The sequence below is a fragment of the Astatotilapia calliptera genome, chromosome 3 (genome assembly GCF_900246225.1).
Source record: "Astatotilapia calliptera chromosome 3, fAstCal1.2, whole genome shotgun sequence".
Lineage (NCBI taxonomy): Eukaryota > Metazoa > Chordata > Actinopteri > Cichliformes > Cichlidae > Astatotilapia > Astatotilapia calliptera.
Window position 1 is genome coordinate 7,437,446 of NC_039304.1, and position 24,641 is coordinate 7,462,086.

Genomic DNA, 24,641 nt, shown 5'->3' on the forward strand with positions numbered 1-24,641 from the left:
ACTTAACAATGCTAGACACTGGCTGAACAGCAATAGAGTTGGCTGTGGTTCCGTTGACCAGTCTGAACCAGAAAGTCATAACGTCATATGTGTAAATCCTGTGGCACTGCAGAGTGACATTTTCACCTGCCTGCACCTCTGAGGTCTGAAACACAGAACCTGAGGCAGCAATCCAGCCTGAAACTGTGGAAACAATGAGATGTTTAATTGCTCTACATGGTGCTACACCTGTGAGTGTAAAGTTACTAATAAGCAAATGTGTTTAAATTATTATATGTTAAAAATACAATAAAAGATTAGCTAATGATGTCAAGGAGTAATAGAGCAAACTTACAGAAACAAGAAAGAGCTAAAGCTTGTATCACGTTCATCATCCGGCACATGACTGCTGCCCTGCAATGTCCGCAGATGGTGTGTTCACCAGGAAGGGTGCCACAGTGTGATAAATGTGATAGAGGGAGGAGTTTTGTGTTGCTTTCAAAGCTAAATGCGTTTAGGTCATAGAGTCGTGATACACGTGTTTAGTCTTTAAGGGCTTTTTGCAAGGTTATTTTTTGTCTTTACTTTAAAGAAGAAGAGTGATGTTTCAGTTTTTCTCAAACATGCATTATTATAAAGCTGGTTGTTGTTAAAATGCTGATAGTGTCAGGGTTGGCTGTGTGCAGTGTTGGGTAAGTTACTTTAAAACAGTAACTTAGTTACATTACTAGTTACTTCTCTCAAAAGTAACTCAGTTACTTCAAGTTACTCGTTACTTTCAAAGTAACTAGTTACTAGGGAAAGTAACTTTGGTTTTACTCAGAATTCTCTTGTTAATGTGTTGCTTCCATAACTTTGCCAGTCTTCTAGCTTGTTTACTTGCCACAAGTGCACTGTGCCACCTACCAATAGAAAGGAAAAGATAATGTGCATATTTCCACGACAGAAATCCCACGCCTGGACCGTCATTGACTGCTGCCATGATTCTAGCCTACGTCACAGCGTCATGTGCGCCTTGTACATCCAACACAAAAACTGCAGTCGTGGTGCTTTCGATTATACTCAGAACTCGGAAATTCTGCCTTCTGAATAGGAAGATGTAGGCAACACCAGACTGCAGATGAGCTGCATACAGGGCTGGACTGGGACAGAAAATTGGCCCGGGCATTTTGACTAGAGACCGGCCCACCATTATAGGAAAAATCATAAAGCCTTTGAATGAAAACAAACGCTGTTGTGACAGTGATGTACACTGTTTTGATGGTATATATGCATCAATCTATCAATCGTTTGTTGTAAGATTCAGATAATTATTTTTTAAAAGCTAGACATTTTAAATGAGAATAAGATAGAAAAGTATTTCTTTGTGCCCCCCTTTCCCTGTTAATGCCCTACCTGCCCCCCTGGCAAAACTTTGCTAGACCCGCCCCTGCACAGTTACCAGCTGTCAGCTACCTAAAAAAGGATCCTGGGGTTATGTATCTCTCAGAAACAGTTCATAACTTCCCTTCAACTCATTCATGTCACCTAAAAGGTAAACCTGTTTCTCCATCACCTGTTCAGCTCTGATGATCCAGTAAGGACATCTCCTGGTTTCATCTTCATGTTTCCCTCTCACCAGATATACAAACCGATATCATGACCAGCACCTTTTTTGCAGCTGTGGCTCCAGCAAACATCAGCTGATACTAGAAAGTAATATTAAATAAATTCTAACAACAGCTGATCAAGCTTAAACGTGCTGCTGTTGTTTACCGCGACATCCGCTGGTTTCCTCTTTCGGCGCAAAGTGGGCGATAAACAAACAAGAGAGCCGATCAGCTGATCATTGATCAGTTTTCATGATTGAAGTAGAAACGGGAGAGGGAGGGGAGAGAATGAGAGAAGAAGAGGCAGCTGTGCAGCGTAAACACAGAATAACTCCAGCTTTGTGTCTTTTTCATTGTAGCTGAATTACGGGACAAACTGTTCCTTTGCACCTCAATAAGAAACGCGTAATATTTTCTCTGAATACCAGACGGGACGGTTGGCAACTCTAATAACTTATGAACAAAATAAAGTTCAACATCATTAACTTCATAGCACCCACCCAGCTGTATAGAAACTCCATCATGCTAGCTAGCACGCAGTACGAAAAAGTCAGCATAACGAAAATAAACTCCACCTAAACTTGGTATATATATCTGACCCAGAGAAACTGCAGGTCATAACTTCTTACCTGAAGTTCAGTTCACACTTGGACCGGCGGCCACCTCGGGTCTCTTTTCCTTCTGCGTCCCCTTTCTCCAGCGCGAGAACGTGTTGCTTTCTCTCATCCACCTGCTGGCCTCCACCACTTGCTAATGTTACTGAATCTGTGGAAGCTCCGCGATAGCCACCACACGAAGTAACGAGTAACGACCCTATCTAAATCCCAGTAACGACTAACGCGTTCCTGATTTTGGCATAATAACTAGTTACCGTGCTCATTACCACAATAATAACGTAGTTACTGTAACGCGTTACTTAATAACGCGTTAGTCCCAACACTGGCTGTGTGGCAGGCAAAGGGTAGAACCAAAAGAAGGGAGTTTTATTGCTGTAAAGTTTTAAACCATAGCTAAACACAAAACTCTAAAACTAGAAACTAAGAACTGGAAACAAAAAGCTAGAAATAAGGATAAGCGATGGAAACAAGGGGAACAAGGAAACACACTGCAACAGCAATGACACGACAATAAGCAGAGGAAAACAGGGAACACAGCTGGAAATAATCAAACTAACAGGACAGTAGGAAGCAAAACTGAACACAGGATGAGAGCCTGTCAAAATAAAACAGGAACCACGCAGACCAAGACGCACAGGCTTGACACTTGGGGAAGAAACAGGCATGGGTGATAGACATGACGGGCTGGGGAGAACACAGACGACACCAAAACAACCAGAGCACAAAAGGGAGCAGATTAAATGAAGAAGAAACCAAGAACTAGAAAACTAAATGTTTAAACTAGGAAGAACAAGCAACCTAAACAAAATATCAAATGAGACCTAAGAAACATTTACTATCTGTCATGGGAACCATGAAAGATGCGCTGCCAGCAGCGAGATGCGCTGCTGACAGCTGGAAAGCTGCAGCCGTGTTGTAACAGCAACATTGAGTGTTAATAAAGTGTGTGAGATTCTGAAAAGCATGAACATGTGGACGGGTCTGTCATAGTTTTGTTACACGAATCAAGGCTTCTTAAATCACTAGACTTTGAACACCAACACATAAAGTGTTAACAAAAACCCAGATGAGCCCAGAAACCCCAGGTGGCCCCAACAAAAACAAAGACCAAATCGCAGTGCATGCCATCAGTACGCCAAGCCTGAAACATACAGGAAGACCAGTGCCCAAGGCCCCTGCTGAGAACCAACAGAACCCAGACAGCACAAACAGCCAAGAAAAGGAGTCCAGCAGTACAAGAGTCAAGAGCAGTGAACTGACCAAAGGCTCATGAAGAACACCAGCCAGCTTAATGTGACACGATGAGATAGAGATGATGCTCTTATTATGCTACACTGACACATGGAAAGAACCATGTATTAAAAGGAGGGATTTTACAACAAATACAGCAACAGTGGTTTACAAAGAGATTCTGTAATTACCCTTTCAATAGTCTTTTAACTCTTGTATGATTTGTGCAAGTAATAATACAAGCAGAGGCATTCAAAGGCTACAGGCAGCACATCCACACCTAGAGTAGTCTTTTGATCATCTACACATGGACTTTGACATTGAACTCAGGCCATGTGAACGTAAAGAAACATGCTTGGTGTTTGCTGAGATGTTTTCAAAATAAGCAGCAGATTTCCTTTCTTGCAAATAAGATGCAGGTGCAGAAGCAAAAACCTTGCTCAAAGAAACTCTTTCAAAGTGGCGAATTCCAGATAAGCTCAGCACTAGTTTTGAAACAGTAGGTTAAGGCACAATGTGCATAAAAAACCCCCACACCCTTACAAACCAGAAAAGTGATAAGAGATATTCCAGATATTTCTGTGAACCCAGACTGAGGTTAAAGTCAAAGTTGAACCGCTTAAGATTCATGCCAGCGATTACAAGAGGATTCCAGAACCACAAAACCTACTCAGAGTTTTAAAGATCAACAAGGTTGATCAACGTGCTTTGCCCTTTCAATCTACAGCTGCGTTGGAACTAAAGTAAGAGTGTTGGGTGAAAAAGTGCCCCAACAAGAGCTTATCAAGCTCCAACTAAGTGACACACGGGGGAACGTCTGTTACCAGGTATCAGCAGCTAAACACAGACAATACCTGTTTAGGATGGTGTGACCTGAGAGGTTTTTCAGTTGTGTTGTGTTTTCTGTGATTCGTGATCATTTTCACATTTATCAACATCCACATAAACACAAACGCTGGAAAGGCTTGAAGAATCAATCAAGGTGTTTTCTTCCTGAGAGTTTCAGCTTCTTCTCTAGTCCTAAATTTTATCCAAATAAATTTGTGCCTACACTATTTGAATCTCGAAACTACTTCACTAATAAATTCTTAGTGAATTCTCTGTATGGCAGTTAGACCTACTTATAATCAACCCTAATAACAATAACAATTACTGCTGTGAGTTCATTTGTCATATCAACCACACAAATTTTGACTCATCATCTTAAATTCCAGCACTCTGTGGTCATTTCATTCCCACAAGTGATTTTGCGAGGCCTCCAATATGCTTTGAACCCCCACAGGATGTATTTACTCCTTCAGATATAAATGTGACTGATTGTTTCTCCCCCTGTCATGTGTTTGCTGGGAGCAGTGATAATTATAAAGTCCAAGTCTGTCAGTGAAGGAGCTCTCCAGGTCTCCAACAAATTCATGCATGTAGTGCAGACATTGATGATTTAATTGCCAGTCTTCTGTCTCCTACCACCAGCACTGAGTCAATGGGCATGACAGAGCTGGCGTTCCTGATGAGCTTATCCAACCACTTCCTCTCAGCTGCAGATAAGCTGCTGTTTCAACAGATACCATAGAAGATGGCTGATTCCACCACAGAGTCAGAAAAGGTCTTCAGGAGGACCTGCTGCACTCCATAACCTTCCTGAGCAGGTAGAGTCAGCTCTGACCCTTCCTGTAATGAGCATCAGTCCACTATCCCACTGTCAGTTCCCCAGATGTTCACTGGTGTCGGTGTGGTGGGTCTCCACCTGTGGAAATCCACCACCAGCATCAGCATGATGGTAAGAATTCCCAACCATGGAAAAGAAAGATCCTTTATGCCCACTGTATCCACACAATGAGTATAAAGGAGCTGTTATAATTTTGCTTTTTGGCCAATCCTTGTGATAAGACTGTTCATGCAGTATTGATGTCTTTACAAAGGCTTCAACAATCTTTCAATAAATATCTGAAAATCTGTTTGATTTTGGTTCTTAGTCAATTTGTTTCACATCACATGCCTTACCCAGTCTGACACGTACTTGCGGTAATCCTCTCTAAATATGATGATTAACCTTTACAAGCTCATTGAGTACATCTGACAGAATGCCCAGGTAGGCCCTGACAGCCTCCTTTTATACCCCATTGCCCCTCCCACTAGGCATAATAGTCATTCCTTTATTATTTCTTTTCCCAAAACACTCTTCTTTTCCTCAGCTTATTTCCAGCTGTATTCCTACAATACATATACATGTATATACAGATATTTATGGCCACTTCCAGGCAGCCTACAGTGTTTCACAATAACAAAAAAACACAAACAAAAAATAATGCAGTTCACGCGACCTTTTCAAGTGCGCGTGAACCCACTATTTGAACCCCGGAACACCATACCATCGGCTTGCATAACCACTCGTAATAATCGGCGATCACAGAGAGTCTACGCGACTGGCTTTTTTAAAGGTAAGCAAAAAAAATATGTTGGCCACCCTCTGTGCCGTTCAAAATATACCTTTTTGTTTATCTGCCCGATCAACTAAAAGACACGCAGCCACGATAACCCAGCGCGACAACTGTTTTCTCTTGGAAGACTCCAGCATTTGGGTCTGCTTTCTACCCACTGAACCTTGACAGAATGATCCAGCCATAGAATACACTCAGCGGACTCAACCTCCATACAGCGAGAAATGTCGCTACAGGCTGACCTCATGGAGCGTCATAAAATATGCTGAACACATCACCATGGAACGGAGCACCCTGCTACAGGTTGTAACTGAACTCAAAGGTATGTTACTAACATCTGTTCTGCCCTCTCTCCCTTCACTAAATATAGTGGCCACCTGTCATCTCCCCCATCTCAGCCACAAGAACACCAGTTACCAGTGCCAGATAATTTTTCTGGGGAACTAGATAAAAGCAGGGGAGTTTTGACACAATGTGCCCTAATCTTCAGACAGCAGAGCTGAGCTTACGTCACTGAGTGTGCAAGAAAATAATTTATAGCGAAGCTGCTAACAGGGCACGTATTAAAGTGGGTTGTTTTGAACTCACATCTAGACATTTCCTACCGAGATTTCTTTTCTAAAAATCCACTGTGTTTTTGATAAAGGCCAGGACACTGCGGCTCACCACCTGTTCACCCTGAAGCAGGGACGGAGAAAGGTGATGGATTTTCCTCTGCAGGGAGCGTTCCTGTTAGGTTTATATGTTGGATTGTCATTTATACTTAGAAATATATAACCATATATTCTTAGAGGTATATATTCATTTGTAGATTGAAAGAATGTCTCATCCTAGGGGGTCTGTAACAAGTCTGTGTAGTGTGAAGAGGGGAGTGCGTTCACGCCTCTTCAGAGTGTTCTGGCATAGATCACACACCTCCTAGGGTCATGAGAGAGGTCGTATCTTCTCTTGCTGATATATGGTATAACAAACACACGTATATCTGTTTTGCCTTTTGTTTAGATGAACTGCTGGACTTCCAGGCCAGCAGGTTTAGGGAAGTCATTTATAGGGTCACATCTTGGCATGTAACCTCAATAAAAGAGCAGTGCTATGAGGGAGCAGCACTGAGCACAATGAGTATGGGAAAAGGTCCGGGAAATTGTGGACGAGGCCTCCACCTATGGAATGGCGGAGGCGGGGAGAGCATTCTACATTCTACTATTCTACTGAACAGAATGATAAGGAGGAGGAGCAACCCATGCAGTGCCCGGCTCAGCCCCTCTCGGCACAGAAGAAGATGTCAAGTGGGAAAGTGTTTCGCCTGTGGGCAGAAAGGTCACTTTGTGGATGCTGGTCCTTCAGAAAAGACTTAGCTTGTCAGTAACTGGGGATACTGACGGGCACAACTGGGAATGTGTCTCCCCACCTATCATGTCCAGCTTAACATTCCTATCACTCATTAATTGATTCATGCAACCCTCTGATCGACTCCTGGGCTAAGCAGTGTTTTTTAGATGAGGCCCTAGCTCAGAACCTAAGGGTTCCATTAGCTCCCCTTGCCGAACCCTTACATGTTGCCGCTCTGAATGATATACAGCCAGCTGACACGATTCACTGCACCCAGGAGATTCAACTAACGTTGTCAGGAAACCACGTAGAAATGATTAGTTTCTTTCTGCTTAAAGTGCCCGGTACTCCTCTGGTGGTAGGTTACCCTTGGCTCCACCAACACAACCCTCTGGTAGACTGGGGTGAAGGTAGAATCTTCCGCCGCAGTACATGGTGCCATGAACACTGTTTACAGTCAGCTACCCCTAGCATCGTGGCGGCCAAACCCGTTGAGCCCTCATTGAAGAAATAGTTCAATTTCTTCAACAAATGTTTTGGTGCCCTTCTCTGATTAAAGACACTCAGGAGTACATGGCGGCCTGTTTTGTGTGTGCCGAGAACAAGATTCCGAACACCCCGCCTGTAGGCCTGTTTCGACCACTGCCCGTTCCCAAATGGCCGTGGTCACATACTACTTAGAACGTCACGACTGGTCTCCCGCCCTTGGCAGTAACACTACAATCCTCACTATCGCTGACTGGTTCTTCAAGGCAGCTCCTTTTGTGGCATTCCCCAATCTGCCCACTGCCTTGGAGACTGACAAAATTCTCACCCAGCATGTTTTCAGTCTAAATGGTATCCCTCAGGGTATCGTTTCTGATCGGGGGCCCCACTTCACTTCCCAAGTGTGGAGGGAGATTTGCTCCGAACTCGGGGCCCAAGTGAGTTTGTCCATAGGTTTCCCCCAGACTAATGGACAAGCAGAGAGGGCCAAGCAGGAGCAGTCCTGTGGTGCGGTGCCTCCTCCATCCAGACCACGTGGAGCAACCAGTTGGTGTGGGTGGAATACGCCCACAACTCCAGAACCTCGATGGTTACTGGAGTTTCTCCATTTGAGTAGGGTAGAAGTTCGGGTAGAAGGTGTGGTTGTCCACTAGGTATGTTCTTTTAAGGACTGAGTTAAAAAAAAAAAGGCTCATCAGTCCATGTGAAATTTAAGCCATCATCAATCCTCAATCAACATGAAAATTCCTAATGTGTTTCATGTGTCACAGGTGACACCGGTCCAGACCAGCCCGTTTCTTTGTATTAATCATTTTAAATAAATTCACTGTTTTCTCTTGGAAGTGTCCAGTGTTTGGTTCCCCTTTCTACCCACTGAACCTTGACAAATCTAACATACATTTACAATATTTGTCTAAGTCATCATAAATAGTGAGCCTAGTCCTAGAGAGTATGGCATTTTTCTTCCAAGTCTTCTCACCCTTATTACTCTTGCAGGATCTAACAAATATCTAGGAATTTGTATTATCTATCCATCCATTCACTTCTGCTTATCTTTTTCAGGGTCACAGGGGGCGCTGAAGCCAATCCCAGCTGTCATAGGGCGAGAGGGAGGGAACACAGGTCCCCAGCAGGGCTAACACATAGACGCGTACCCGGGTATTGCCCATGCATTCACACCCATGGGTGTGAATGCATAGGCAATTAATCTAACGCAACTAACTGCATGTCTTGCAAAGAAAGACCCTCGCCTGATGGTGGAGTTGAACTCAGGGCCTTCTTGCTGTGAGGCAACAGTGCCAACCACCGTGCCTGTGCTGTATTTGTATTATAACCAGATTTTTATATAATATTTATATTATCAGTTCTTTTATTTTATAACCGTGTAGCAACCCAGGGTCATGGTGGGACTGGGCTCTGTTCTGGGATGCTTGGGGAAAAGGCAATGACCACCCTGCTCTCCATTCTATCATAGACTTATTTAACATTTGGTTTAAAAACATGAATACAAACTAAATCTAATTAGGATTTTTGCATATAAATGAAAAGATGGCTGTGAATATTTATACCTGCCACTGAATGTACCATCCACCTGTTTATCTATCAGGCCTGCAGCAGGTAAATCTTATTCATGAAATTGCAATGAAATTTTAAGGTACAAGGTAAAATGAATGAATGAATGAACGAATAAATGAATGCAAAGTGCCTTCTAAAACTTTACTTTAATGAAAAATATGAATTAGTCATTAATTTTAAAATACCAGATATTTTAAAGGTTTCAGTGAAGTTGCACTGTCATGGTTAGGTAAAGTGAGTTACATATATGTGTGTGTATGTATGTGTGTCATCAACAGCTATAACAAAGCAGGGTTTGAATTCAAGATAGACTGATGGCACTTTCAAATGGAACACAGCCTTCTATGGCTGCAGCTGAACTTTGACTTTAGAAGCTGCATAATCTTTGCCTCAGTTGTACTGAGACCACACAGAGCTCTCTCTCTTCCTGTCATGTACCTCATTCTTTGCAGATCAGGGCATTAAACTCTGACAGTCTGTGGCATTTTTGACTCCTCCATCACCACCTTTCAGTGTATGACTTTTTCCTCTTAGAACAAAGTCGCATAACTAAGAAAGACACAGAGATGCAAAGAGTGAATGTAAACACAATCTGTATATTACATTTTATTTATTTGTTTTTTTTCAAGGTGTCCTAACACCTGCCACACATGCACAAAAACACATCAGCATATTAACATAAATCATGAGTTCAACTTTTAAAATTCTCAATTCTGTGCATTTCCAGCCACTTGCTGAGTCTATCTTGTGGCGGCATACACAACATGGGGCTCCAGTTCTCTCTGTGTCGCAGACCTCCAACTTCTTTTGGCTTTTGTCTGGAAACTCAGAGCTGCATAATTCAAATCATCGGGGCTCAAATTCTGAAAATCATATTTAAATGCTGTATCATTTATACAACTCATTTAAACACCCCCCCCCCCCCAAAAAAAAAAACAAACAAAAAAAAAGAACAAACAAACTGTGGAACTATTTCAGCATCTAGCTATCACTAGAGAAGAGGAGTAATTTTTTTTTCATGTGGCAGGTAATTTCAAATTTAAATTTTCAAACAGCTCAATAAATGTTACCAAATGCAAACTGTTTATGCAAAGTTTGTCACAAAATGTGTCCGACTGGTAATGTACAGCTACTGTATTTAGCAGGGAGAGAAAAAAAATTGTGGCACAGAAATGGAGAAAGTTGTAATAGACAAGACATGAGAGCAAGATGAGATGTTATTTTCAAACGTAAGGTCTGTTGAGGAAGTGAAATTTTACAAACTATAAATTCAATTATTGCATTTATATCCTGATTTTATAAAATTATTTGTGTTTTTAAATAAAATATCAGATCCATACATGAGTTTTTGTTAAATAATTGCCAAACAAAGTGAAATATACAAATTCTGTATTATTCAAAAGTTGCATGGAAAACAGCACTCCGCAGTTTGATAAAGTTAACTGTGGTCCAAACTATTTCAATTTTGGTGATGATGCTGATCAGATTCAATCTCCAAATTTTAGATTTTATACTAACTTTTTAGTGTCTAGTAGTTGGAAATCAGCCATAAAACTTGTGAAACATCTGTTTATGTCTTGTTGAATTTGGTTGGCTAAATCCACAAGGAGCAGTAAATATTGGATTGCAGTAGAGTTGAGCAATTCACAGCATTTACATGAAAATGTACTGGAGCTCAGAAGAAGTTCTGAGTTTTTGTTTCCCTCCTACTTTAACTTTAACCCCTCCTTAATGCATGTTTAAACGTAACTTTTAAATCACAGCATACAGTTAACGTATGTATAAAAAAAGAAAGAAAGAAAAAAAAGGGGTTTACCGTGCTTCTTTCTGGCTGAAGTTCATCATGTGCAGCTAAAATTCCAAATAAACAGTTAATTACCTGCCATTATTTGGCTTGCGAATCAGCTTACAAGAGTAAGTGAAACAACATATAGTAATTTTACCTGTTTGAAGTTTCCTGACTTTTAGAACCAGAATAACAACCACTATAGTCAGTAAGGCAGTCACAACACCCAGCATGATGCTCATCGGGTATGTAACTCTATCAGGCCCTTCTACAAAAAGAATTAATTTTAACTTTTTCCATCTGGTTGCTGTAGAAATATCATTATACATTATGTGCAGAATAAAAAAATAAAAAAATCTTACTTTCAGTTTTAAAATCTTCTATATCATTGGAGCCACCACCTTAAAGAAAAATAGAGATAAGACAACTTAGCGATTTCTTGTTTTTAAGCCATGTCAGTGCTACATATGATGTACAAACTGAACTGAAAGAGAAAAATCAAGCTTACGCTGGATTCTTAACTCTGTTGCACTGGAAAATACTGTGTGTGCACTTGTGTAAAAGCCACAGAAGTACAGCCCAGCATCAGATATATTCACTTGCTTTATTTTGAGAAAGACAGAGGTAACATTTGAACTCATTTCAAAGAGTCCATTTTTAAATCCATAACAGAATGAAGGTTCACTGCAAGATTCAATCACAGAAGAAATACAGCTGGGCTTAGTTTTGTTGATCACTCTGAACCAGCCCGTCGCTACTAGATTTCCAGAAATCTTTGCGCATCGCAGTGTAACTTCTTCCCCCGGCTGGACCTGCACAATCTGAAATTCAGAACCTGAAACAAAGTTCCAGATTAAAATTAAAGAACATGAAGTATATTTTTGAGCCCAATGGCCAGTTACTGTAACAGGGTAACATCAGTAGATGTGGTTTACTTACTTTAATGTAATGTGATCTAATCAATCAAAGTAAGTAATGCTAATCAAAGTAACTAAGAGAGTAATATTGAGAGCAATAAGGTGCCAGTACTTACTGAGACTGCAAAGAGACAAAGCTGTTATCAAGATGAAACTCCTCATCATGTGTTTAATGTGTCACTGTAAAGATAGTTTGTAGCACAGCAATTATAAATGGGCTTTGAGGGGCGGAGTGTTTTTGTTTTCCATCCTGCCAATGACCTGCCAGCACAATGCAATACCTTCGCACATATTTTAGCTTCCAGAAATATTCAATAGAAATACTTGAAACTTTTCAAAAGTACTCAACTACTCAAAAAGTACTGCAAATTTGAATATGTACCCATTTTTTTGAATATACAGTATGGTTGTTTATAGGCTTTGTTATACTCACAGTTGCTCTTGATTCTACATGAATTTTAAAGTTAGCAAAATGTTACAATCAGTTTACAGATTTAAATTGCACACAGTGACACTTTATTTCTGTGTGCCATATTTTCCTTTGACTATTATTGATTTCCACATTCATTCATTCATCAGTTTTTATGAGCTTACAAACAGTAAAAAACATCACTATATACATTATAAATTTAAGAATGTTAGTGTGACATCATAGGAAAATGTGGTGGGAGTGGGAATGACTACAAAGATGGTTTAGAATGGTTTTCAATGGTGGAAATAATAGGGTGGTTGAGAAGTCATTTAGCCATTTAGTGGTGCTTAAGGAACTGCATTCAAGAAATAAACAAAATAAAGCATTTCTCACATAGAAAACTGTATGCTATGATTTTAAATTGGATTTAAACATGCCATTGATGAACAACAGTGTCTGTGGCATCAAAGTGAAAATTCAAGAAAGAATAAAATAGAATCTTTCATTTTCTTTAACCTCAGCAAAAGAAAATAAAGTGTTAATAAACTCATCATCAAAAATCATAAAACTCAGCCTGAAATGTATATGTGAATATAGAACACAATGAGACCGGATTTTTTGTCCTTTCAGTTAAATCTAATTGCAGAGACCATCTTCCAGAGAATAAAATGAAAGGAGTTCCTCAAGCACAGCTAAATGGCTAAATGACTTCTCAACCACCTTATCAGAGGAAGTGCAGCACCATATAGCTAAATTTACCTGTTTGAAGTTTCTTCATTTTTAGAACCAGAATAATGACTACTATAGTGAGTAAACCAGTCAGACCACCCAGGATGCTCATCAGACGTGTCATACTATCAGCCTCTTCTAAAATAATTAAGATGAAAACATTTCAGTGTGGTTATTACTGCTATATTAAGTTTGAAAATGAAACTTAGAAGTAATATCTAAAACCTCTTCAGTTTCTACATTTTTACATATCAACATAAAAAACAGAAGCTTACCTCGAATTCTTAACTCTGTTGCATTATAATAGACTATAAGTCTATTGATGTAAAATCCACAGAAATACAGCCCAGCGTCAGATATATTTGCCCTCTTGATTGTAAGAAAGATATAGGTGATGTTGGAACTCATTTTAAATTTTTCATTTTTAAATCCAGCACAAAACGAAGCTTGACTATGAAACCCAAACATTGAGGAGATACAGCTGGTAGTTTTGTTGACCATTCTGAACCACTCTGTGTATGTTTGAAGACTTGAACTGTTGGAGCACTCAAGTATGACTTCTTTACCAGCTTGGACCTCCACAGTCTGAGACTCAAAACCTGAGACAGAGATCCAGCCTAAAAGAATACATATAATTTGAGTGAACAGTTAGTGTAATAGGATAACAACAGCAGATTATTTGGTTTAATTAATTTATTGTTTTATAACAGTAGCAGTTATAATTTAAAATTAAGAAGGTACAATTACTTACTGAGACTGCAGAGAAAACAAGTAGAAATGAAAACGAAGTTCCTCATTGTGCCTTTAATGTGTCACTGCAAGGTTAGTTTGTAATGCACAGCTTTTACAAAGGGGTTTAGAGGGGCGTGGTATTTTTGTTTGTTCATCTTGTCAAAGATCTGCTAACACAATGCAATGTCTTTGCATATATTTTAGCTTCTTTAGTGCTTTGAGATACCTTTAACATATATTGTAGAATGATATTTGAAATATGATTTTACCTTATATCTGTTTCAACGCTTTTTTCCTTTACATTGCTGTTGGGTTTTTAATCCAGTTCAATATATTGTCATTGTGTACTTGTTATGATGGTTATTGGAGTGTTTTTGCATTAGTGTATTTTTGAGGCTTTGTTAATCATTATTGTTATGTTCTCTGAGTGACTGTTGCGTCTGCTTTGAGTTCACGATGTATTGTGTATTTCTTATTAGTATGGAAGAAATGTTAAGTTCTGGTTTTTGCAATTATTAGTTAAGACTTGAGAGTTCTTGGATTTTGTTTATGTTAAGCTCATCTAGTTTTCTTAAGCTCCTAAATTGCTCAGCCTTTAATTCTTTGTTTGTTAGGTCTTTTTGTGTCTTCACGCCTTGTGTTTTAGCCTCCCTTGGCCTTCATGTGTTTCATGTCTGCCATGTGTTTTCTTGTTGTCAAGTTCGGGTCTGTTAGGTTTATACAGTGGGGCAAAAAAGTATTTAGTCAGCCACCGATTGTGCAAGTTCCCCCACTTAAAATGATGACAGAGGTCAGTAATTTGCACCAGAGGTACACTTCAACTGTGAGAGACAGAATGTGAAAAAAAAATCCATGAATTCACATGGTAGGATTTGTAAAGAATTTATTCGTAAATTAGGGTGGCAAATAAGTATTTGGTCACCTCAAACATGGAAAATCTCTGGCTCTCACAGACCTGTAACGTCTTCTGTAAGACGCTTTTCTGTCCCCCACTCGTTACCTGTATGAATGGCACCTGTTTGAACTCATCATCTGTATAAAAGACACCTGTCCACAGCCTCAAACAGTCAGACTCCAAACTCCGCCATGGCCAAGACCAAAGAGCTTTCGAAGGACACCAGGAAAAGTATTGTAGACCTGCACCAGACTGGGAAGAGTGAATCTACAATAGGCAAGCAGCTTGGTGTGAAAAAATCAACTGTGGGAGCAATCATCAGAAAATGGAAGACATACAAGACCACTGATAATCTCCCACGATCTGGGGCTCCACGCAAGATCTCATCCCGTGGGGTCAAAATGATCATGAGAACGGTGAGCAAAGATCCCAGAACCACACGGGGGGACCTGGTGAATGACCTGCAGAGAGCTGGGACCAAAGTAACAAAGGTCACCATCAGTAACACACTAAAACGGCAGGGAATCAAATCCCGCAGTGCCAGACGTGTTCCGCTGCTGAAGCCAGTGCATGTCCAGGCCCGTCTGAAGTTTGCCAGAGAGCACATGGATGATACAGCAGAGGATTGGGAGAATGTCATGTGGTCAGATGTAACCAAAGTAGAACTTTTTGGTATAAACTCAACTCGTCGTGTTTGGAGGACGAAGAATACCGAGTTGCATCCCAAGAACACCATACCTACTATGAAGCATGGGGGTGGAAACATCATGCTATGGGGCTGTTTTTCTGCCAAGGGGACAGGACGACTGATCCGTGTTAAGGACAGAATGAATGGGGCCATGTATCGTGAGATTTTGAGCCAAAACCTCCTTCCATCAGTGAGAACTTTGAAGATGAAACGAGGCTGGGTCTTCCAACATGACAATGATCCAAAACACACCGCCCGGGCAACAAAGGAGTGGCTCCGTAAGAAGCATTTGAAAGTCCTGGAGTGGCCTAGCCAGTCTCCAGACCTCAACCCCATAGAAAATCTGTGGCGGGAGTTGAAAGTCCGTGTTGCTCGGCGACAGCCCCAAAACATCACTGCTCTCGAGAAGATCTGCGTGGAGGAATGGGCCAAAATACCAGCTACTGTGTGTGCAAACCTGGTAAAGACCTATAGTAAACGTATGACCTCTGTTATTGCCAACAATCAGAATCAGAATCAGAATGGGTTTATTGCCAGATGTTGAGGTTTACAACATTAGGAATTTGCTGCGGTGCTTCAGTGCAAACAATAAGAATTAAAGTGCCATGTAGAAAGAAAGATATGTGCATGAGATATACATTAGATATATACATGAGAATAAGAATTAAGAGTGCTACGTAGAAGGATATATACATGAGTGCAGGTGGTGATCAGTGCCAGACATGGAATGATGCAGTGACACAGCGTAGGGTCATGTGTGAGTGGCGGGGACAGTCATGTGGTTATTGTTCATGTGTCCAACAGCAGAGGGGAAGAAACTGTTCTTGTGGCGAGAGGTTCTGGTGCGAATGGACCGGAGCCTCCTGCCTGAGGGGAGCAGGTCAAACAGACTGTGTCCAGGGTGGGAAGGGTCAGCTGAGATCCGAGCTGCACGCCGCATTGTCCTGGAGGTGTACAGGTCCTGCAGAGATGGGAGTCTGCAGCCAATCACCTTCTCAGCAGAGCGCACAACACGCTGCAGTCTCTGTTTGTCCCTGACAGTGGCTCCAGCGTACCACACGGTGATGGAGGAGGTGAGGATGGACTCGATGATTGCGGTGTAGAATTGCATCATCGTCCGTGTTGGCAGGTTGAATTTCTTCAGCTGCCTCAGGAAGTACATCCTCTGCTGGGCTTTCTTGATGACGGAGGTGATGGTGGGCTCCCACTTCAGGTCCTGGGTGATGGTGGTACCCAGGAAGCGGAATGAGTCCACAGAGGTGATGGGGGTGTCAGTCAGGATGATGGGGGGGAGTGGGGCTGTGTGCTTCCTGAAGTCCACAATAATCTCCACTGTCTTCTGGGCATTCGGCACCAGGTTGTTGTGGCTGCACCAGGACACCAGACGTTCAACCTCTCTCCTGTAGGCAGACTCGTCCCCGTCCGAGATGAGTCCAATAACGGTGGTGTCATCTGCAAACTTGATTAGCTTGACAGACTGGTGGGTGGAGGTGCAGCAGTTGGTGTACAGGGAGAAGAGCAGAGGAGAAAGAACACAGCCCTGAGGGGAGCCGGTGCTGATGGTCCGGGAGTCCGAGACATTCTTCCCCAGCCTCACGTGCTGCTTCCTGTCCGTCAGGAAGTCAGTGATCCACCGGCAGATGGGATCAGGCACATTCATCTGGGAAAGCTTGTCTCGGAGATGGTCTGGAAGGATGGTGTTGAAGGCAGAGCTGAAGTCCACAAACAGGATCCTGGCGTAGGTTCTTGGGGAGTCCAGATGCTGCAGGATGAAGTGTAGGGCCATGTTGATGGCGTCGTCTACAGACCTGTTGGCTCTATATGCAAACTGCAGGGGGTCCAGGAGGGGGGCCGTGAGGGTCTTGAGATGGGAGAGAACTAGGCGCTCAAATGACTTCATGACCACAGATGTCAGAGCCACGGGTCTGTAGTCATTTAGTCCAGTGATCCTAGGTTTCTTGGGGACAGGGATTATGGTAGAGGACTTGAAGCAGGCAGGCACATGACATGCCTGCAGTGAGGAGTTGAAGATGCCAGAAAACACTGGGGCCAGCTCGTTTGCACAGTGTCTGAGGGTGGCAGGAGACACACCGTCTGGGCCGGGAGCTTTCCGAGCATTCAGATTCTTAAACTGCTTCCTCACATCTGCTTCATGAATATGAAGAGTTGTGGTCGGAGGAGGTGGTGTGAAATCCTCTTTTGTGTGGGGTGAGGGGGCGGGTGTTGTAGGTGAACGGTTTGAAGGTGGTGATGGCTCTATGGAGGGGGGAGAGGTGGGGGAATGAGTGTCCAAAGTGCCTCTATTGTTGGGGTCGTTGGAGGTGTGAAGGCTGCCTGATGGCTCGTCAAAACGACAGTAGAAGTCATTAAGGGTGTTGGCCAAGAGCAAGTCGTCAGTGGAGTGGGGGGTTTTAGGCTTGTAGTTTGTAATATTCCTAAAACCTTTCCACACAGAGGCCGAGTCATTCTCTGATATCTGCTGCTGCATCTTCTCAGAGTGCTGATGTTTGGCAATGTCCACTTCCTTAGTGAACTTGTACTTGGCCTCTCTGTAGCAGTCCCTGTCTCCGCTTCTGAACGCCTTACTCTTTTCCAGCCACAGCTTTTTGAGTTTAGGGGTAAACCAGGGTTTGTCATTGTTATAACTCACCCTGGTGCGTGATGGCACAATGCTGTCCTCACAGAAGTGGATATAGGAGGTGACAGTGTCCGTAAACTCGTCCAAGCTGTTAGAAGCAGCCTTCAAAGTGTCCCAGTCTGTGGTCTCCAAACACGTGCGAAGCTCCTCCACAGCCTCGTTGCTCCACAGTTTTTTGGTCCTCACGACAGGTTTGGAGAGCTTCAGCCTCTGTCTGTACGCGGGGATTAGGTGGATCATGACGTGATCAGAAAGTCCGAGTGAAGCGCGCGGCACCGCGCGATAGGCCCCGCTGATCGTGCTGTAGCAGTGATCCAATGTCCTCTCCTCTCTGGTCGGGCATTTAATATACTGTTTGTATTTCGGAAGCTCATGGCTCAGATTGGCTTTGTTAAAGTCCCCAAGAGCAATGATGAGAGAGTCCGGGTATGTCCGCTCCGTGTGGAGAATCTGCTCTGCGAGTGCGCACTGAGCTGCTCGCGCATCCGCGTCTGGCGGGATGTAAACAGCGGCCAGGATGAATGAAGCAAACTCCCGCGGAGAATAAAACGGTTTGCAGTGAATGAAAAGATATTCCAGAGAGGGAGAGCAGTGCTGAGCAATCACTGTTACATCTGTGCACCAGCCACTATTGATGTAGAAGCAGACGCCTCCACCTTTGGTTTTACCGGAGAGAGCGGCCTGCCGGTCCGCGCGCAGCAGATGAAAGCCCTCCAGCTTGAGCGCGCAGTCCGGGATGTCTGGTTATGTTACAAAGTATTGAGTTGTATTTTTGTTATTGACCAAATACTTATTTTCCACCCTGATTTACGAATAAATTCTTTACAAATCCTACCATGTGAATTCATGGATTTTTTCTTCACATTCTGTCTCTCACAGTTGACGTGTAACTCTGGTGCAAATTACTGACCTCTGTCATCATTTTAAGTGGGGGAACTTGCACAATCGGTGGCTGACTAAATACTTTTTTGCCCCACTGTGTTGTTGATTGTCATTTATGCTTAGAAATATATACTCATATATGCTTAGAGTTTTATAATCGATTGCATAATGATAGATGTCTGATCCTTAGCAGTCTGCAAAGACTCTGTGTGCCTCCCAGAGTACTCTGGCATACACACAGATCTTAAGGTCATGAGAGAGGTCGTACCTGATTTATACTATAGGAGGACACGTACTCTGTATCTGTTTAAGTATAAGTGCCTGTTGTTTAGGTGGACTGCTGGACTCCTGGCACCAGATTTAGGGAAGTCATTCACAGGGTCACATCTTGACCCCCCCCCCCCCCCCCCCCCCCACACACACACACACACATACATACCTACATGACATACAGACAAGGTACTCTTTGTTCACATGAACGCCTATGTGAGATGTCATATGTTAATGAACCTATGCATATTCATGTAACCACAACAGAAGGAGCGTCTCAAAAGTACACAAAGGTTTCCTTTGACTTGATAACTGATAATTCTCAAGTCCAAGATGACAAAGGAATCCACAACGACCCTGATACTTCAGGTCAAAACAATGATTAATTTTCTTCCCTCATTTTTTTTTGTTTACTATGATAAATAGGGTAAACACTGACATGTGTTGATATTCCTCCAATGGATTAAAATAGAGCCTCTGGTCTCTGTTTACCCATTGTCATTCACAAGAAACTAAAATATAACTTGAACTAAATAATATTTTTTTCCAAGATGAAAATAATTCAATCATTTAAGATTTATATGTACGTCAGCAACCAGAATTTGTTGGATTCAGTTATGTTGCTATAACATGATACAATCTAAATGTCTAAATGGTAATTAAATTATGTGCATCCATAGGAAGTCACTCTGTCCATTTTCAGTGATATTTCACACGTATTTGTTGTTTTTTAATCAGACTGTTTATACCACATGTATCAAACTCAAGGCCTGCCATGTCATTTGTTGTGGCCCATGAGAGCTTGTGCATGATTGTCTTACAATAAGTGCACTCTATGAACATGTTGATTGTGAACTACTGTCATTGAACTTTGATTAAGCCCGCAAACACGGTTAGCTGCAATCAACACCTTAATTACCATGCGCATGAAAGAGCAAACAGAGTCATGTGAGCTCTGAGCTCTCGAGGCATCGCATTGCCTATTTATCTCACAATAACAACAGTTTCTTTTTCTTTTCAGGCTCTGCGGTCTTCACCCCATCATGTCCAAAACTAAACTAAACTTTGGCACAGCTTCTCATTTCTTAGGTCAAGTGCGGTGTCTTCACTTTTTGGCATACCGACCTGAGCCTCAATCTTTCCATTATCACCTATTATGGCTCTACACACTGTCTCGCACATTCCACATGCATGGCACAGTTCCTCATTTCAGCTGTGTCTGAAACTTTTTATAGCAAAGCAGAAACATATTACAACATACAAAAATCAGTTGTTGGCCCTCAGTGACAGATTAAGTCACTGAGGGCTATCTAGTCCCCAAATGACATGTCTACCTTTCTCTGGATCCTCCTTTGCTTTTTGCAATTTTGCAACATACTTCATGCATTTTATCCCACGGCGTTCACTTAAATGACGAACTGGCGAGATAAGTCAGTTTGGAAGAGGATAGGAATTGTGGAAAACCTCTCTTTTAAGTGGTCAAAAGCTGAGCAGCCTGACTCCACTAAAAGGGATAACCTCTGGACCTCCTTCGCCTGCGTCGCCGCCCCTGCCTTCCGCGCGGCCGGCCTCCGCACCTCCTTCGCCTCTATTAGATTAGATTAGATTAAATTTTATTAATCCCTTGGGTGGGTTACTCTGGGAAATTCAGGTTTCTTAGGTAACTTAAAAATGTTATTGTTTGGCTTTCATCAGTGTTTTATTTGTTCCGGAGTAAATCGGTTTGGCTGAGATTAAAGTTATAGTTTTCACACAGCTGAATAAACTTCAAACAGAAAACTTATTAAACAGAAGTGTGAGATGGAAGAGAATTTACTCCAATGTCGTGTTACATTTTAGGGAGCAAAGAGCAGATGACTCTTTGCTCCCTAAAATCCAGGGACAGGTGATGCAAATCTGATGGCTTGACCGTCCCATTTCACAGCCTCGCACTTTTGGCCTTCTTGGTCATCGGAAGACTCGTTCCACATTGGCCGGGTCCTCTGAAGGATGCAGCACCTGAATTGAGACACAGCTTGTGTCTCATTCTATGGATTTTACAATACATGCAGCTGAGCGGGGTGAGCTGCAAGCATTTCAACCCTTTCAGTTACCCTATCAGTAAATGCATTTGAAAAGAGTGAAACCAACCTCTGCTCATGGTTAAAGTCACTTAGATCAACTATATTCGTTGTCCTGATGCACGCAAAGAAACAATGAAGTAAAGTAAGTAAGTGTGAAAACAGAGCAGCTTTTTTTGCGTGTGGTTTTAAAGGCTAGTGTTTCTGTGGCTTTCAATTCGGCTGATAAACAGTGCTGTCACCACAGTGGAAAATAACAGGGGGAGGTGCACAAGACCTGCTGTGTGCCAGAATGTGCAGAAGAACATGGTCAGGCAAGAAAACTGTTGATATACACACAAACTGTGTCAGGCTGTAATAGAGGAAAATTAAAAAAAAAAAAAAAATCCCTGAAGCTGGTGAAATTAAAATAAATTCAGAAGACGTTATTTTAGTACAATTCATGTAATATTAAATCTGTGGTTTCATCATTTCCATCAGCAAAGATATAAGAAATGAGCAAATTCTTACTATTCCAGAGATTTTATTCGTGACTCATACACTGTTTTTCTTCAAAGCTTGCAGGATTGAAAAAATATATTTTCAATTACCTTTCATTATAAAACATTGTATTATCTTTGAATATTTTTTTAAAGTCTGTAAAAATACAAAGGCTGACGTTATCTAGTCAACAACAAGTACTTCAAGTTTCACTCCCTCTTCTTAAACTTTGCTGTGAACCATTACTGACTGTACAGTTCAGCTGTGCTAGGACCACACTGTGAAGTCTCTTCCTGTGAAGTAATCAGTATCTCACTTATGCCTCCCTCCCCCCAAAGACCACGTGACTCTTCGTATGACTAAGTTTATATGCCCTTGTTTAATTCAGATAAAGACAAATTATGGCAGAAAAAAAAGACACAAAAATGGTCCAGGGTTATAAAGACTTAATCACTAAACACATTTTCCCATCATGAACACAGCGAATCAGCTCTATACACTGGCAGCATTAACAACACGAGTTTCCACTTGTGTCTCTTTTGCAGGCCTTCTGCTTCTTGATGTTTGTGGGTGGAGTCTCAACACTGCAGAGTTCAGGTAAACATTCTGTCCACATTCTGTAGGTGAAAAATTTACAGTCACATACCAAAACAACCACAGAGTCAGTACTTTTACTATCCTTGACTGTAACAGTCTGATAGCATATGAGAGATCATTCTGGGCTTGGCTTAAAAAAAAGTAGGGTGAAAACCAGTCAATGTTAGATTTCAGTGCTTCTGATTTCGAGAGCATCTGAAATCTACCACAGCTGTCTGTGGTCAAGAGGCTAGGTAGAACCTGATTTCATATTTAGAAGTGGCCCAGCCAGGCAGCAGAATCAAACCTCACTGCTGTGAGGCAACAGTGGCAACACTGCACCACTAGATTTACTTTACCACTCTGGCATGGTAATTATTTTAACATACTAGCTGCACATTTGAGCTGCAAAAGTTTAACCATGATACATGAGGTTACTCAGTGTCACTGTATCACAATAGAAAGAAGAAAATGCAGAAACCACATTAGTCTGTGTCATTTGTAACTGTGTGTGCTGGACCAAGTTTAAAAAACGCAGGAGTCACAGTAATTATTAGGAAAAATAGGGTTTCCATTTATTTAACTCAAACATTATATTTACAAAAGTAATAAATGTTGAGCTCATAAAAGAGGTCAAAGAAACAAAACTGGACTCGGGCAACAAACTGTGAACAAACCAAACAACTGCCCAAACAAATATAACTGACCTAAACAGGAAGTGACACACAAGGGCATCCATAATGGCTGATTAGACCACTATGACACATGAGGGGTAACTAAACAAAACACAGTCATAAACAACAAAACAATGCAGTATAGTCTATTTTGTTAATAAACTAAACACCAACAAAAGCTTTTTTTTAGTTAAAGAAAATACACATTCTCCACTTCATCAGGAAGTGGTGGTGCAGTCCAGTTATTCCTCTTTGTATTTAATGGCTTCAAACCCTGGCCACCACCTTTAGTCTGGCAACTCCCAGGGATCATGGCAGGTAAGAAGCAAGTAAAAGAAACAAAGGTCAGTCAAAAATCAAACAAAGTAATGAACTGGTATGAATATATAAGTAAACTAAATGTGTGCGCTTACAAATAGAACAAATGTATCCAAACCAATCAATAAACTACTGCAAACTAAAGTCTCATATTGTGTGATTTTAAATGGAGATATAAAGAATACAAAATGACCCAGAATCAAGACAGGTAGGTATGAGATGATGATAAGAAAGCTTTGCTGTTATAAAAAAAATGAACAAAAACCCCAAAAGAAAAAGTATGTCATGTCGCAAAATCATTATTTCAGTTCATCCATGCAGCGCTTATCTAAGAAGCCTCTTTCAATCTGTTAAAGCTTCCACATGTAGAAATGGTCAAGCCAGGCAGTGGGCCATCTTAAACCCTGGTAGCAACTATCAGTATTGCCACGCTAGGCTGCTTTTTTGGCAGATAAAGATAAAAGATAAAAATATACCACTGAAGAGACCACAGTTCTCAACTAAGTGGGAGAGATTTCCCGAGTCTGGGGGCCACTGTGGGAAACACGTGATGTCCTTCAGTTTTTGTTTTAGTCTTGTATGATGTACAATAAGTATGTTAGCTGGTGCTTCTCCATGGAGAGCTCTAAAAGTCGGAACCAGAATCTTGAAACGCGCTCTGGATTCAATATGGAGGCAGTGCAGCTGAATTAGCAATGGTGAGGCATCAGAGTACTTTAGTTTATGTGTCAGAGGAAGATAATAGCAGTGCAGTCTACAGGTTTGCTGTTTGCAAGCATCTGCACAGACAGCATGCTAGCCAAGAACCCAGAGTGGCACTAAAGCCAAGTGAATGTCAACCTCAGCCCAGCACCTTGTCCAATGAGCAAAGCCAGCAACAGGTGAACTTCATCAGGCAACAAACTACTGAGCAGTGTTGAAATGTAGAGAGCATTAAACTGCTAATAGGCCCTTGTGTAAGTGCAGGAGCAAACCAGTTATCATAAAAATAGCATTGCAGCTGTAGATGCACAAGTAGCATTATCTTAGAGGGTGCAGAAGGCAACATTTAACAGTTGTCTGACACATTTTGATAAATATAGACGGAGAAGCAGAACTAGATAGAAAGCTGCAGCCTCTGTTTCTACCTCTTCATGTTTCTAAAGATGAATCACTGCAGCAATCACTTTACAATACATCGCTCCCCATAAAGAAATTTTAGTCAGCGTCAGACAGATGCGGTGTTCTTGTTCATCAACAACCTTGAAGCCTAGTCTTTTCTCTCAAACGTGATAAGAGATATTCCAGATATTTCTGTGAACCCAGACTGAGGTTAAAGTCAAAGTTGAACCGCTTAAGATT

At 41.7% G+C, this 24,641-nt stretch overlaps 1 protein-coding gene and 1 pseudogene across 1 annotated transcript; both read right to left on the reverse strand.

The window, feature by feature from the left end:
• Positions 1–9,892: 9,892 nt before the first annotated feature.
• LOC113011671 (uncharacterized) lies at positions 9,893–12,108 on the reverse strand. Its single transcript, XM_026151293.1, has 6 exons — positions 12,062–12,108; positions 11,538–11,881; positions 11,392–11,430; positions 11,187–11,297; positions 11,032–11,094; positions 9,893–10,093 (listed from the first exon to the last, which is right to left on the reverse strand). Exons 1-6 carry the CDS (start codon positions 12,106–12,108, stop codon positions 9,984–9,986), a joined length of 714 nt encoding a protein of 237 aa, XP_026007078.1. The 3' UTR covers positions 9,893–9,983.
• Positions 12,109–13,082: 974 nt separating this feature from the next.
• LOC113011688 (uncharacterized) lies at positions 13,083–13,884 on the reverse strand (annotated as a pseudogene).
• Between the last annotated feature and the right edge of the window lie 10,757 nt (positions 13,885–24,641).